The following is a 17,206-nucleotide window of genomic DNA, read 5'->3' on the forward strand; positions in this document are numbered from 1 at the left end:
TCTAGGGCTTATTCGTGCCCTATATATAGGTGAAAAACTAGGGTTTACCTCTGCGTTGCTTGCTATTATCTAGGGTTCCTTGGAGAAGGTCCTTGCGCCGCTATCTTTAGAATCTTAGCGTATCTGGCCCATGGACTTCCCTTATCTGGAGTGCAATGTATAACCTTATGGCCGCTTGGGCTCTAACTTGAGCGCTGTATTTATCCCGCCATCATACCGCTCGAATGCCCTAATTAAACACGTGCCATGCATGCAGCCTTCCCTGGATACCTTCAGTGAGCGCGTGGGCATTGCCATGTGCCCTTTTGACTTGATCATTTATTCTGTGCATAGGGACCCACAGTGCCACCACCCAACTTAGGGTTATCCCATCGTGTGGGCCCCCTTTCTGTGAAATGCTTACGTCATGCAGGTTGACCCTTCGGGCGACGTCTTACTCGGGCGATGGGCGATGATCCATCTCGGTGGTGACACATCTCGGCGATAACCGATTATTTATACTGAAGAACGTCGCTTTTACATACGACGACTATGTTGACTTCTTGACTACCTACCTTTCTTTTGTCTACGTCATCATACCCGATGACCTGGTCAGTACAGTAAATATAAAGATTAATTATTTTTTATTTTTAAAATTAGTTTCTATTTAATTATTTTTATATATGGTATCATTTCGTTGTGCACGAACAACTTTCGTTATAATGTTGCTATTGAGTTTCCAAATTTAATAATAAACAAAATAATTTATTAATATTTAATATAATTAATTATCTGATATAATGGATACACAAAGTTTGCATTTAATTAGTTAACTATCAAAATAATATTTTTTTATAGCCAAAAAAAAATACTAGAGTACTCCAACCTATTTACAAACATCACATAAAATTCTACCACCTAATTTAAATATGGACCTCCTTCACATACCAAACTTGAGAGTGAAAAAAGTCATCTAAACAAAAGGCATACATAAAACAGACTCATATTAACCACAATCCAACTAAAAGAGAACATAAAACTGAAACACATTATAAACATCTTGACCATCAACATATTTGTAAACCATGTTAATAAACCACATTCTCTATGCACGATATGAGCAAAAAGAGAAGTTTTTAGAGTTGTGGCTCGGTACTTGACATCAATCAACATTCAAAATAATTTATTAAAATAATTTATCAGTCATCACGTAACTAATTATCTGAAACTTGAAAAAAAAGGATTTGTATTTAATGGATTAATTATAAGAATAATTTATTAAATTTTTAAAATTGTGTTTTGAGAATTAAAAATAATAATATAATCAATCTTCTATAAATTCGTTCTTTGTTTGTTTTCATAGAAGTTATTTTCAAACACATTTTATACACTCCTTTGCTTGAGTAATAATGTGCTCCAAAAATGTTTCCAAATCTTTTTGTATCTAGGTTTGATGTTTCTTAGGAGCACGTTTCTACATTTCGGTTTGTATCATTCTGGATAGAGTTTCGGAACTTTCATTAATATCTTGAGTAAATATACGTATCCATGAAAAGTGTGGTTGTAATTAAACTTTATCCGGATAATAAAATTAATATCTCTAAAGTTGAGATGATTGTAACTAAATGTAAATTTAAATAATGAAACTAATACAAAAATAACTTTGTCTTTCTTTTCATCCTTATCTTTTATTTTTCAATTTGTTTATATATTTTTCTCTGATAATATATATATATATATATATATATATATTTCCTTTATTTTTTTAACTTAAATATTTTAAAAAAAAATCAGATCTATATTAATATTTTCAAAAGGTTTAAAATCAGAAATTCACTATCTATTATTAATTGTGTACAAACTATTTAAATTTCCACAAATTTGCTATTCAAAAGGTTACTTGTGTGATTCAAATTTACAAAAATGATGATTATACACAAACACCCTATTTTTGAATTCACACCCATCCAAAACACTAATGATATGACAATTTTATTTTAAAATATAAAATCATTTAAAAAATAAACTGAAAAAAATTATTTTATTGAGTATCTCAAGGGATGTAAACAAATAAAAAGATGCTCATGTAATACTTTCCTTTATCAAATATTGTAATAGTGAGGATCGTACGACTGATTACATATTTCGGTTTTCATCAATGGATCGATCGATATCGTGGTCCACCTCAATGAGTTGATCAATACCTCAAATCCAGTTATGCTTAAACAGAGCCAGTAAAATTAATCTGCGATTAAGAATTAGGTAATGCATCCTTAAACGCGGTCTAACACTCTAATATGACCCAATAAGAAAAACTCACCAAAGATAATATTGATAGGACATATTCCAAGATCCAGGTACGTCATCATATACAGTGCTCTGACAACTGAACGCCGAATACTTTTACTGACTTGAGCGTCGGAGTGTCTTATGCAAGTACCATCCAAGCATGTGTTACGAAAAAACTGAAAGATACGACAAGTAGAGGGAATGAAGGAGCTAGCAAGGAGGAAAGTTGGAGTGCAGTACGACCGATCGACAATTATAGAAGAAGAGTGATCTCAATAGTTCTCTGGGTCCCAACTCCCATTCAAGAACAAATATTAAACTGGTTAAAGAGGTTTTATAGTTTAAGTGTTTGATAGTCTTATTCTTACCATATATAAATATCATATTAAAATGCAATAATAATTAAATAAATTGTACCGTTCCGTATCCGGGCTTTGACAAAGTCAAGGTCAAAGTCAACGCCGGGGTCAAAGTCAACATAAGGCGCCGCCTAGGTGAGGAGACGCCAAGTGCAAGCATCGCCAAGGCAGGGCGTCGCCAAGAAGAAGGCGTCGCCAAGAAAGAAGGCGTCGCCAAGAGAAGGCGTCGCCAAGGCCAAGTGTCACAAAAGTAAGGCAATCGCAGTGTCGCTCCCCGATACCCATGGGTAGGAAAGACCATGGAGGGAGCGACGCCGTGGGAAGGCCTCAAATCCCGATAATCTGGGGTAGTAATAAAGAGAAGAGAAAGGTGGCTTCAAGACCATAGTAATAGCGTCAGTGTAGAGCAACCTGACTCGTGAAGTGCCCCAGCCGCCCCAGAGACGCCCTTGGGATAGATACGACTCATGAGAAGGGTCACGCCCAGGGCAGCCGGGTGCAAGGTACGAGAGGAAGGTAGATACACTCTCAAAGTGAGTGACTAGATGTTTGGGGGCGTGAGTTGGCACCCAAAGAGTCACCTCTAGCGCAGATGCACTCCCAGGTAGGAGGACTCACACGAGGAGATACCCTCAGATGGGATCACGACGCTGTGAGGCCCTCCACGTGTACAACAGCCAGGTCAGAATAGAAACACCATTTTGTCAGGTACAAGGTAATTAAAGTTATTTAATACAGTTTCCGTTTCGAGCGTTTAAGGTACTATAAATGCTCCCCAGCGGTTTAAACGTCTTAAATGCGCTGAACGTTTCATAATTCAATGCGCGTTAAGACGCTTTAAATGCTAGAGTGGTTTAAATAGCGCCTCGAATGTTGGGAACGGGGTTCGAACTTTTGGCAAATTTTCTAGAAACACTCTAGTTGCTTGCTCGAGCCTTGAGGTTACGCACAAGGGACTAAGGAAAGATCTTTGCCAGAACGAGAAAATAGACACCAGACACAGTTCCTTTTTACCACCTTCAGAGTGCCATACACGGTGCTCCGATACGGAGGTGCAGAGTTTTTGGTGTTTCTTGCTGGCTGACTTGAGCGTCGGAGTGCAAACGGCCGCTAGGGCGCCCTTTTGTCCTTCTTTGCAGGAATCCACAGGTAACCAGTGGGAAGAAGTCCCTAGCTGACGGTTGAGGTCGCGTACAAAGACGTCCCAGGTCAACCGGACGGAACATAAATCTATCTTTATGTCTGTCCTGTAATAAATAAACTTAACTGTCCATTTACTCTCTATATTAAGAATAAAAAATTAAATAAGTTTCAAGTTTTTTAAAAAGTTCACCATGATCTTAATTTTTTTAAAATTATTTAATGTGATTTCTTCTATTAAATTGTTTCTATTTTATATAAATGTATCTTAACAACGATTCTTTTACTATTTATTAAATTTTATTTATGTGTGTTGTTACTATATTCAAGTGTTTTAAATAAAGTTAGTATCACCAGATTGAATTGTTCACATTGAACTTTCTTTACAAAGTTATACTAAATTGATTTTTTTTTTAAGAAATTGAAACAATATTAAACTTTTAAAAATGTAAGAGATAAGATTGAATTGTGATCTTAATATAAAGACTAAAAAACTAAAAGATAATTAAACCTAAACTATATTTCTATACACTTTTTCGTTAAATGTAAATTTCACTAAATTTTTAACATTTCTTTTCAATTTTCTCATTTATTCTCTTTGGTTTTTCCTCCCACTATTTCATCCCAAACAAACATGATTTCTTTAAACGTAATTTGTTTTTAAAAAAGTGGAACTTGTATCGTGAATAACAAACCAGATATAGTGAACAGGAACTCTTTTCGGGAAAGTGAGGTCCATGCAAATCTATATTAAATTTAATATCTAAGAAACTTCACAGAAACATCAGATAAGGTGGTAGTGTGAGAATTTAAAATTAAAGTTTCATATACTAAGTAAATATTAGGAATAAAAACTGAAATTACAAGCTTAAAATATAAATAAAAATATAAAAGAAAGAGATTTATAATATAACGCAGGAGATCTATTATTTAAAATAAAATAACAGGTGGTGAGTTACGAGAATTAACATATTTTTTATTAAGAGAGTGATACTTTAACAATCTATATAATTATATATAATTTTAGTATAATAGGTTTTGAAAATAAATATATATAATAAAGAGTAGATTTAAAATTAAATAATATAAAATAATATTAAAATAATATTATTAGGAATTGTAATGTAATTATATGAAAAATGTGTATTCTCTTTTCTAGTATGAACCATACTCATGCACAGAAAACGTGACAGAGCATGGACTAAAGACTTCTCGTGTTGGTGCAGTGTTACACGTCTCTGTAATCCATTTTCAAATCCCAGATGGGACCCACCTCTGTTGCCACTGCCAGAGCTTTTAAACTGTTACAAGATTGTTTTATGATCCATAAATAATGAATTCTAATTAAATTATAATTAGTTTAAATATTTTGTATGGGTTGGATCAAGTAGAGTACAATATATTATTTTAATCATTTCTCAAATGCTTACTTACTTGTAGCAATATAATGCCATGCAAATTCAGAGGTGAAAAAGTGGAACAAACGACCACTCCGAACTCAAAATCTTTCTATGTTCAGCAGAATGTTCCTGTTTTTTCTTTACTTCCTCTTCCTTCTCTCTCCTCCGGGACTCTCTCTCTCTCTAACCCAAGACGGTCTTTTCCTCCTCCAGGCGCGCAGTTGCCTCTCCGACCCCAACAACTCACTCTCCTCCTGGAACGCCGCCGCCTCCACCCCGTGCCGCTGGAGGGGCGTCACCTGCGACCATCATTCAGCAGCAGTGACTGCCCTCGATCTCTCCTTCTCCTTCCTCTCCGGCCCCTTCCCCGCCGCCCTCTGCCGCCTCCCCTCCCTCTCCTCCCTCAACCTCTCCTACAACCTTATCAACTCCACCCTCTCCACGGTCTCCCTCTGCCGCTTCCTCCTCTATCTCGACCTCTCTCAAAACGCCCTCGTGGGCCCCATCGATTCCCTCGCCACACTCACCTCCCTCCGCTACCTCGACCTCTCAGGCAACAACCTCACCGGCGAAATTCCGGAGAGCCTCGCCGCCCTACCCCACCTCGAAACGCTCAACCTCGTTAGCAATCTTTTCACCGGCACCATCCCTGCTTCACTCGGTAACCTCACTTTGCTGAAACGCCTTCAACTCGCTTACAACCCCTTCAAGCCGGGTCCCATACCGAGAGAACTGGGTAACCTTGGAAACCTTGAAACGCTTTATCTCGCTCTGTGCAACCTGGAAGGTCCCATTCCTGACACCTTTAGCAATCTCGTTAACTTGATAAGCCTCGACTTGTCTCAGAACAGCATCACCGGTCACATTCCGCAATGGTTCACGCGTTTCACGCGCGTCACCCAAATTGAGCTTTACAATAATTCGCTCTCCGGGAAGCTACCCAGAGGAATGTCGAAGATGACGAGTTTGAAATTATTCGACGCGTCCAGGAACGAGTTGACTGGGACCATTCCGACCGAGTTGTGCGAGTTGCCACTCGAGTCTCTGAATTTAAATGAGAACAAACTCGAAGGGATTTTGCCGGGGGCCATTGCGCGTTCTCCGAACCTCAGTGAACTCAAACTTTTCAGTAACAGACTCATCGGAACGTTGCCGAGTGACTTGGGGAGTAACTCACCGTTGAACCAGATTGACGTTTCGTTTAACCGGTTTTCTGGCGAAATTCCCGCGAATATTTGCCGGCGGGGGCAGCTTGAGCAGCTAATCTTGATATACAATTCGTTTTCGGGTGAAATTCCCGAGAGTCTCGGGAAATGCAAGAGTTTAACGAGGGTTCGGTTAAGGAACAATAATCTCTCGGGAAGTGTTCCTGAAGGGGTTTGGAGTTTGCCCCGTTTGCATTTGCTTGAGCTTTTGGAAAATTATTTTTCTGGGCACATTTCTAAGGGGATTTCTGGCTCTTCCAGCTTGTCAAATTTGTTGCTTTCTAATAACCGGTTTTCTGGGTCGATTCCTCAGGAAATTGGGTTATTGGACAGTCTTGTGGAGTTTGCTGCTAGTAATAATAATCTCTCGGGTCAGATTCCGGGGAGTATGGTAAAGATGAAGCAGTTGGTTAATCTCGATCTCAGTTGTAATCAACTTTCTAGTGATCTTAAATTTGGTGGAATTGGTTACTTGAATAAGGTCACTGACCTTAATTTGTCACATAATAGGTTGGATGGAAATGTTCCAAGTGAATTAGGAAGATTCCTTGTGCTTAATTCTCTTGATCTTTCTTGGAACAATTTCTCTGGGGAGATTCCATTGCAGTTGCAAAATTTGAGGCTATCTGAGCTGAATTTGTCTTACAACAAGCTCTCAGGGGATATTCCTCCTCTTTATGCCAATGCCAAGTATAAGACGAGTTTTATAGGGAATCCTGGCCTCTGTAGTCATCTCCCTGGGCTTAGTAATTGTTATGGTAGGAATAAGAACTGGAGGTATATGTGGATTTTGTGGTCCATTTTTGTGCTTGCTGGAGTTGTGTTCGTTATGGGGGTGGCATGGTTTTACTTTAGGTACAGGAAGGTGAAGAAATTGAAGAAAGGGTTTTACACTTCAAGTTGGAAATCATTTCACAAGCTGCGGTTTAGTGGGTTTGAGGTTACTAAGTTGCTGAATGAGGCCAATGTGATAGGAAGGGGAGCATCTGGGAAGGTGTACAAGGTGGTGCTTAGCAATGGTGAGGTGGTGGCAGTGAAAAAATTGAGTGGAGTCCCAGCGAAAGTGGATGAAAATGTTGGTTCTAGAAAAGATGAATTTGATGCTGAAGTAGAAACACTAGGGAGGATTAGGCACAAGAATATTGTGAGATTGTGGTGTTGCTGCAACAGTGGGGACCATAAGCTATTGGTTTTCGAATACATGCCAAATGGGAGCTTGGCTGATCTGTTACAGGGTAGCAAGAAGAGCTTATTGGATTGGCCTACTAGGTATAAAATTGTTGTTGATGCTGCTGAGGGGCTTTGTTATTTGCATCATGATTGTGTCCCACCCATTGTCCACAGGGATGTGAAATCTAACAATATATTGGTTGATGATGAGTTTGTGGCAAAAGTTGCAGATTTTGGAGTTGCCAAAATGGTTGCAAGAGCCGGCCAAGGGACAGAATCAATGTCTATTATTGCAGGATCATATGGCTACATTGCACCAGGTTTGAGAAATTAATTTGAGAAACACATTTAAAAAATATCCACTTTCTCGTTGCATTCTACTTGAATTCTTAATCAACATGGCACTTGAATGTTAGATTTTATTTTTCTGTTTGGTTACCTTTTATTGGATGCTACATGGATAATTTTAGTGATGAAAAAGGAATGCTTTGTATCCAACATATTTAGATTTGTTTTGCATCTGAATTTAACATCAACCATTATCAATTAAGACCATTAAAGTTTCCTCCAAAGTGAGTTTACAAGGAGACAAATCTTAAACCTTAAAGCTGGCCCATAAATGTTAGAATCTGTCTTCTTTGTTTAAATAAGTAATCTCCTATTGATGAAAAACTAACTGTCTATATTCTAACATATTTATTATGATTTGTTATCCATCTGTAGTTAATTTTCCCATCAATAATTGACATGACTGACTTTAAAGACATAAATCCTAAATGTCAGTTTAAACTCTGTAACACAACAATATACTAAGCTGACAAAGTTTTGCAAGATGCATGAATTTACTTGGACATGTGGTACTTTATTGTTGTGCAGAATACGCATACACAATGAGGGTGAATGAGAAGAGTGACATATACAGCTTTGGAGTGGTGATTTTGGAGTTGGTAACTGGGAGACCCCCCATTGATCCAGAGTATAGTGAAAATGATTTGGTGAAATGGGTTTCCTCTGCATTGGAACATGAAGGACTGGATCATGTAATTGATCCTACATTGGACTCCAAACACAGGGAAGAAATAAGCAAGGTATTGAGTGTGGGTCTGCATTGCACCAGCTCCATCTCAATAACTCGCCCTACAATGAGAAAAGTGGTTAAAATGCTTCGTGAGGTAACAACAGTGCCCAAATGCACAAGTGTAAACGATGGAAATGACCCTTCTTACCATGAAGACTCGTCTCATTGTATCACTGAAGACTAGTTTGAGCAATGTGCTAAAATATAGACAGCTTAATTTTAATTTCTCTATTTGTGAAAAGGCTGAAATGTTGAAGACATTAACGGCTCAGTTTCATCTTTTATATTACAGCGATGAAATATTGAAGCTCGTCTTATAGTGTAGGTTCCCTTTTGCTTTTGTTTTTGCTTATGGTTATAGTAGTTGTATCATTCAGCAATTCTAACAAATCCTTTACCAAATGCTACATAACTGTGTCTTATGTATGGAAAATGATAGTTTCAGAGCTAAAAAAACCCTCAATTATAATCCACTTTAATAATATTATTATAATAATTTGTATTAATATTTTAAGTTAAAAATAAAAAATATATAATTAAAATATTAATATTTTTATTATCTAGATTTATTTTTTTCATAAATATCAAAATATCACATTTCTTTTATATATAAATATATAAAAGCTCTTTTTTACAAATTTTAAAGCAAACGAAGCGACATTTGCTTATATAAAGCTAAGTTGTTCATAACCATTACTTAAAAAGAAAAATTATAAAAGAAAATATTTTAAATTACGTTATAAGCTCATAACATTAATTACGTTAACCTTTCATTTTAGCCACCTTAACATTGAAGCAATTTTTTGTGTATAGGTATTTGATTTCAGTTTAGCTAAAACCTTTAATTAGTGATTGCATCGGGACTTTAACCACATATTCAATCTCCAAGACAAACCACCATCAATTCTGATACTATATTACTCTGTATGGGAATATAATGGAAATTTTTTTCAATATTATCGAGTTACGAGCAAACAATATAAAATGTTGCAAGAAATTATAACATCATTTTCGATTTATAATCTTAAAACATTCAACGAGACTTTCAACTCATACTACTTTTACTTTAATTCTTGAGTGATGTTTCACCAAGATCATTATTTGAATAATTTTGATGTTTTATTCTTTTGAGTGTCTGCTAAGTGTTTTGAATTTTTAGAAGTAGATTCATTATCTAAATTGTCCAAGTTAACCTTGTTATTTCTATAGTTTGAAAGGTTAGTCCATTAAATAAGGGAAGTGATAATTAAATATTTGAAGATGATAGGAGGTTCTATAATAGATCTTGGATTTTTGAAGTAATATATGGCGAATAATGATAAATGAAATTTACAATTGGTTATTTATATGGAATGTTTTGAGGATAGAACAAACATATGAATTTCAAATTTTTACTATATTTGATTTTGTTAAATTTGAAATAAATTTCTATTTATTTGCGTGATTTGAGTTATGATGATGTTTTGTTATATTTGAGTCTGAAGTACTCATGTTGAACTAGGATACTGATATATATATATATATATATATATAAATAAATTCTAAATTTATTTTGTAGTGTTGAATGAAGGCTTTAAACTTATTAAGCATGTTTGAACCGATAAAATAAGTTTTGGTTGAGTTTTGGGATGATTTTAAGTTGAGATTTTTGTTAAGTAATTAATTTTTCTAAGCAAGATGACACTAAGAGTATAAGTTAGGAAATATGAAACATACATTCAAGAAAAATATTAAATAAAAATTAATTATAAAGATAAAAAATAATTAATTAATATATTAACTAAATTAGATACTAAAACAATTTAGTATATAAAATAATTTATATTTCTAAAATAGTATCTAATTTAATTAATATAATAATTAATTATTATTTTATTTTTAAAATTAATTTTTATTTAATGAGTTTTTTTTAGTGATATTTATGTATTTTACATTTATCTTTCTCAATATTCCTTCTCTTAATACAGTGAATTAATACTTGATTGTATATTGTCATTATGGTTTCTTGTATGAAGAAAGATGAATTGAAAGCTTTATGACGTGAATAAATAATATTTACATGATATTATTATTGTGATAAATGTAATAGGTTGTAATCTAAATACTACTACTATTGTGTTATTCGTGTGCTGCAAACTATTAGGGGTAGGAGATTTGATAAAATATTCAAATTTTAGGATAGAATAAATAAGACAAACAAATATATCATGCGTCAAAAAAGTTAATAAAAATTTCTCACATTAAATTGAAAATAAAGTTAAGTTAAAGGTGAAGTTAGTTTTACTCAACAAAAATGTATACATGTAGATTGGATATATATGAGAAAGATTTTGTATATTTAGTATAATTAAAATAGAAAAAATTATAAATATTTACTAAAATTAAAAAACTTATTAAATTTTATTAATTTTTTAAGAGAACCTTAAACGAATACTTAGAGAAATTATTGAAGTAATTAACAATATAAAATAATAACATTAATTATTTTGACAAAATTACTTATACAATACTAGTCAAATTCATCGAGAATAGTTATTAATAAATGAACTCCCAATTTTGACATACCAATAAATTTGTGAGTAGTGATTAATTGCTAAACATATCATAAATTATAAATGTAATATCGGTCTCTGTTTTTCTTTCTCACCATTAGGAGGGGCCTCACCTATTTCCTAGGACAAAAGCAAGTTCATTGGGAAATATAAATGTAGTCGTTGGATATTTTTTTGATGTAGAAATATTAACCTCCGTAATATTTGTAACACCCCTAGTTAAAGTTACATAATATATATATATATATATATATATATATATATATATATATATTATCATTTACATCATCATCAAATAGTATGGTAAAAAATATTTTTTTATAGGAATTTTCAAATATAGACATATATTAAAATAAAAAAAATAAAGAAATAGAAAAATCTATTCATTTACTCTAAAGTTTGATCACTTGTAACATTTTCTGATACCGTGTAACACACGATTATCACAGATTTTAAACAAACACACAAGAAATAGGATAAACTAGAGATTTTGAATATTTTCAATAACTTTAGATTCAACTAATAAAATCATAAACATATAAGTACTTGTTCCTGTTAGGGAGATGAGACCTAGAGAACTATTGAAGGCTTCGTCTTCTTTCTTCTTTCAGGCAGGTTGTTAATGCTTTACTGTGATCCTCCTGGTCTTCGTACTACTCCTTCGCCTCTCTATCTCGGGTGAATGCCAAATGGGGGAAGTACCTACAGAAGGCACTCCAACGCTCAAGTCAGTAAAGAGAGTACTTGGCACTCGGGTGTGTACAGTAATAATGACATGCCTTTCTTCTTGGAATGTGCGCTATTTATATTATTTTAATGAGCTTACCTTATTAGGTCTGATTAGTGGAATGGATCACACTTATGGTTGTATTACCTAATTCTTAATGGTAGTTTAGCTTCACCGACCTTGGTTTGAGCGTTAATGGTGAAGTGTGTCGGTTGGCCTGGCCGTCCGTGGGGGTCTCGGTCAGCTCAGTTAGTCCAGACTGAGTAATGGTAGTGACCAGTCGGTCCATACCAGTAGACTTGCCCCCTAGGCTCGAGGATAGATGTATCCGCTGAGTCTTTGATGATGGGTGTCAGTTGGTTCCCTTTAGGCATGCGACTGTTGGACTTCCCGAGGTATGACGTGACCTCAGGCGGCGTGACATGACCTGCATTAATGAGGGGTTTTTTGGGCGCGAAGCGTTGTGGACCGTGGGATCTGAGAGATCTAACGGTTGAGATCATTTCGACGTTTCATATTCCGAGGTCCTTGAGTCCTATAAATAGGGGTCAATAGTGTCGAGATACTGTGCTACTTCTTTGTTTGAGTGTTTTGATAGCCGAGTGATCTCTTGCCCTTGTTCTGATAACCGAGTGCTCTCTCGCCCTTCTACTTTGCCTCAGTCTTCGGCTTTGTTTAAGGTTAGTTATGTCAACCTTGTCTCAACCCATATATTCTTCTGATCCCCTTTCTCCTTCTCTCACCCGTCCTTCCTCTTCTTACTCTTTCTTCTTCGTCTTCTTCTGGGTCCTCTACAACCGACTCGTTGTCGGTCGGGGTGGCCGATGTGCCACTCCAGGTAGAGGTTGTTAGGGGGGATGACTCGGCCAATGCTGTTGACCAGTCGGGCTCTCCCCTACAAGGTGTTCCCTTGGTGGATCTTACCTGGGTAGACCCTAAGGTGGTTAGGATCTCGTCTTTCTATAAGACCGAGGCTTTTGTATCCAAGTTTTTGGATAAGTGCCCGGTTTTAAAGGCGAGCGGGCATTCTAGCTTCTTTAGTGTTGTGCCTTGCTCGTCCACCGAGAGCGTTTGTTTGGGGAGACCAGGCACCGATCCCCCTTCTTTTACATGTATACATGTCTTTTTTCAAACTTACATGTTTCTCTTCCTTTTGACGAGTTCACCATGGACGTCCTTCGCTGTCTCTTATAAAAGATTCAAAGAGAGGTTTGTTAAGGTTGTCATTCGGTAGGAGGCAACGACCTTTTACTTCGAGGATAACGGTCGGTCGAGGTTTCCTCTTTATTGGACTAGCAAATCTCGCGATTTTAAGGAGTTGTAGAGGCTGATGGGGAGTGCCAATGACATATCTTCAATGCACTCCCGAGGAAGCTTCCCACCAGGAAGCTGATCGGTGCTTATACTGAGTCGACGCGATGGGTGGCCGTTAAGGGTATGAGTCTTTACTTCTGCTATTGGTCGGTCTTATGTTTCGCCTTCTAACACTTGTTCTTTTTTGTAGAAATCATGGCACAAGAATCGCCCGCTGGTGCTGACGTGTTGGACGCTTATAGAAAACGGGCGGCCGAGAGAAAGGGGCGTCACAACATTGACGCACTGGACACGACAAAGGGCTCGGGTGCCCGTGCTGACAAGGGCTTAACCGGCCCTTCCAGCAAGTCCAAGAAGAGGTCAAGGGAGGGTGGTAACATTGCTACCACCACCCGCTCCCCTGGCTCCCTGTTGACACCTCCTCCTCATCGGGACATGGTCGAGGTGGACTCGCTCTCACCCAAACGTGCGACGAAAGCGGTTGATCCTCCCGAGACTGAGGGTACAATGGAGGCCTCGATGTTGCCCTTGGCCCTTCTGGGGGTGACGTACAGTTCACTCGGGGGGGTGTGCCTGGCGCTTCCCGAAGCCACCCGGGAGGTCATCCGAGTCGTCCCCTCATCGAACTTGTTGAGGGGCGGCTTGGAAATGTTGTGCCGCTCGGTGGTCATGATCCAGCTGGGATCTCAAGAACGAGACCGCCATGTCGAGTAGATATCTCGGTTGGATCATGAGTTGATCGAGGCGTCCGGTCATCTGAAACGGTCTTTGCCTGCTAACTCCGACCTCTCGAAGAGGCTAGACTCGGAGGTGGTCGAGAAGGAGAAGGCTCAGCAAGAGGCTTCTAAGCGAGGGTGGTGGCTGAGAACACCCAGCTGAAGAAGATGGTCGAGGAGAGAGACGAGAAGCTTTCATCCTCGGCGATCGAGCTGGCCACCCTACAAGCTGCTAGGGACGAGGTCTAGGCAGAGCTGGGTCGCAACTTCGACTAGACCGAGGAGTTGCTGAAGCAAAGTTTCCTCTGAGCTGTCCGCCAGGCCCATGTACTTTATGGGGGGTCGTCAGCCTCTGGTACCTTCGATCTTAACCACGAAGTTGATGAAGACAATGAAGATTAGTTTCGCCTTCGGCCGGGTTGTGGCCTTTTTGCTTTTTTAATCTCTCTCCTCTAAGGCCGTGGTGTGGTCTCCCCTTTTGCTATTAATATATGAACCTTTTCTTTTACATTGCACATTCGGTCTAAATGAATTTAAGCAAAATTTTCACAAGTTAAAATGTTGTTCTTTATTTGAATGGGCGATCGACCTTGAATGTGAGTCTTTAATTGAACAGGTTGAATTGACGATCAACCTTTTAATGTGAATGTTTAATCGAACAAGTTAAATGGGCGATCGACCTTCCATGTGAATGTTTAATTGAACAAGTTGAATGGGCGATCAACCTCTTGTTAATCAATAATTTGATTTTAAGTTTATTTGGGTCGAGTTGGGTGTGCTGATCAGTCTTGGCAGGGTATGCCGGTTAAGGCTACGTCCAGACCAAACCAAATTGAGTGGTTTCGGCAGGGTATGTCGGTTAAGGCTCCATCCAGACCGAACCGAGTGAGAGGTGTTGGCAGGGTATGCCGATTAGGCCTACGTCCAGCTAGTTGAGTGGTATCGGCAGGGTATGTCGGTTAAGGCTTCATCCAGACCGAACCAAGTGAGAGGTGTTGGCAGGGTATGCTGGTTAGGGCTACGTCCAAACCAAACCTAGTTGAGCGGTATCGACAGCGTATGCCAGTTAAGGCTTCATCCAGACCGAACTGAGTGAGAGATGTTGGCAGGGTATGCCGGTTGGGGCTACGTCCAGACCAAACCTAGTTGAGCAATATCAGTAAAGTATGCTAGTTAAGGCTTCATCCAGACCGAACAGAGTGAGAGGTGTTGGCAGGGTATGCCGGTTAGGGCTACATCCATACCAAACCTAGCTAAGCGGTGTCGGCAGGGTATGCCGGTTAAGGCTTCATCCAGACCGAACCGAGGCTTTGAAGGAGACCATTGCTAGTACTTTAAGAAAAACGCCTCGTTAAAACTTCCCTGGTAAAGGGAAAAAGTGCATGATTTTATTTCTTTCAGCTGTAATAAAACTTAAGGTGCGTGGCATTCCACGTCCTTGGTACAATTTTTCCCGGAAGCCATTCTAAGTGATAAGCTCCCCCCTTTGCGACTTTTCGGACTCGGAATGGTCCTTCCCAGTTGGACGAGAACTTCCCTTCATTTCTTCTTGCATCGCTGCGCATCTTCCAGACGAGGTCTCCCTTCTGAAAAGTCCTCGGTCGGACTTTCATGTTGTAACGCCTTGATGCCCGAAGCTTGCATGCGGTCTCTCGGGTCTTGCTTTTGTCTCGAAGGTCACTTACCAAGTCGAGGTTAACCGCTAGGCTTTCTTCGTTTAGGGTGAGGTCGAACATTTGCCTTCGTTAGGTGGGCTCGCCCACCTCGACCGGGATCATCGCCTCGGTCCCGTATGTCAAGCTGTATGGTATTTTTTGTGTGGTTGTCTAGGGGGTGCATCAGTACGCCCATAGTACCTCTATCAGCTCCTCTGTCCATCGGTCTTTTGCCTTGCCTAGTCGCTTCTAAAACTCGTTCAATATGACCTTGTTTGCGGCCTCGGCCTGCTCGTTGGTTTGTGGGTGCTCAACCGAGGTGGTGATTGACATGATGTCGAGGTTGGCGTAGAAGGTTTGCAGCCCTTGGTCAATAAATTATCAACCATTGTCAGTTATTATCGTGTTCGGAACGCCAAATAGACACACTCCGCTAGACAAAGTTTTGAATGTTTTTGGCCGAGATGGACGCGAGTGGCTCGACCTTGATCCATTTTGTAAAATAGTCGACTCCAACTAGGAGGAACTTGGTCTACCCTTTTCCTGGCGCGAAGGGGTCGATGATGTCCATCCCTCATATGGCGAACGACCATGGGGAGATGAGATTGTGCAACATTTATGGTCTAGTATGATGGAGGGGGTTGAACTCCTGTCATTTGGTACAATTTTTCATGTATTCAGCACAGTCTCCCTGGACGGTCGACCAATAATAGTTTGCTCTCAGGACCTTAGAGGCCATTGTTTGTGCCCCCAAATGGTTTCCGCAGACTCCTTGGTGTATCTCGGTCAGAACATACTCGACCTGCTCGATGGTGATGCACTTCAGCAGGGGGGTCGAGTAGCCTCTTCGGTATAAATCTTCGTTTATCATAGTGTACCGAGCACATTGTTGCTTTATTTCTTTTTCTTCTTTTGGCTTACATGTGTCGTCCTCAATGTATTGGATTATAGGGGTCATCCAGTTGTCCGCTTTAGTCTCGGCAATTGCAAGACATTCGGTTTCTGGCACACTAGGGTGTCTTAGCCATATCTGTATGACTGATCGTTAGTGCCTCCTCTTCTTTGTGACCGATAGCCTAGACAAGGCATCGACCCTTTTGTTCTCCTGCTTCGATATGTGCTCCATAGGTGCCTTGTGGAACCGGGTGATGCTGTTTCGGGCAGCATGGTAGTAGCGTTGTAGTAGGGGTTCCTTCACTTCAAACTCTCCCTTGATTTGGCCGACCATAACCTGGGATTCGCTTTTTCACACGACCTCGCGTGCTCCCATGTCGTAGGCCAGGTTTAGCCCAACGAGCAAGACCTCATACTCGGCCTGGTTGTTGGTCGCCTTGAATCCAAACTGGAGTGCTTGATCCAGGAGGAGATCGCCCGGTCCTTCCAAGACGACTCCTGCTCCATAGGCTGTCTTGTTGGACGAGCCATCCACATAGAGTGTCCACCCAGCCGACAGGAGCTTCTAGGCTTTTGCTTTTGCTGTTAGGCGCTTCTCATCACCGTAATCCCTCTTCTTCTAGGTAATCGACCATGCTTCCTTAAACACTGATAACTTTTGAGTGATGATGTCCAGGCTTATGTCCGGCATGTCGGATGGTGTCCACGCAAGGTGGGGTGTTGATACG

At 39.1% G+C, this 17,206-nt stretch overlaps 1 protein-coding gene across 1 annotated transcript; it reads left to right on the forward strand.

The window, feature by feature from the left end:
• The first annotated feature begins 5,215 nt into the window (after positions 1-5,215).
• On the forward strand, positions 5,216-8,927 carry LOC137827438 (receptor-like protein kinase HSL1). The gene is made up of 2 exons (XM_068633608.1): positions 5,216-7,862; positions 8,419-8,927. The coding sequence occupies exons 1-2, from the start codon at positions 5,279-5,281 to the stop codon at positions 8,802-8,804; spliced, it is 2,970 nt and encodes a 989-aa protein (XP_068489709.1). The 5' UTR covers positions 5,216-5,278; the 3' UTR covers positions 8,805-8,927.
• The last annotated feature ends 8,279 nt before the right edge of the window (positions 8,928-17,206 follow it).

This window comes from Phaseolus vulgaris, chromosome 11, assembly GCF_000499845.2.
Source record: "Phaseolus vulgaris cultivar G19833 chromosome 11, P. vulgaris v2.0, whole genome shotgun sequence".
Classification (NCBI taxonomy): domain Eukaryota; kingdom Viridiplantae; phylum Streptophyta; class Magnoliopsida; order Fabales; family Fabaceae; genus Phaseolus; species Phaseolus vulgaris.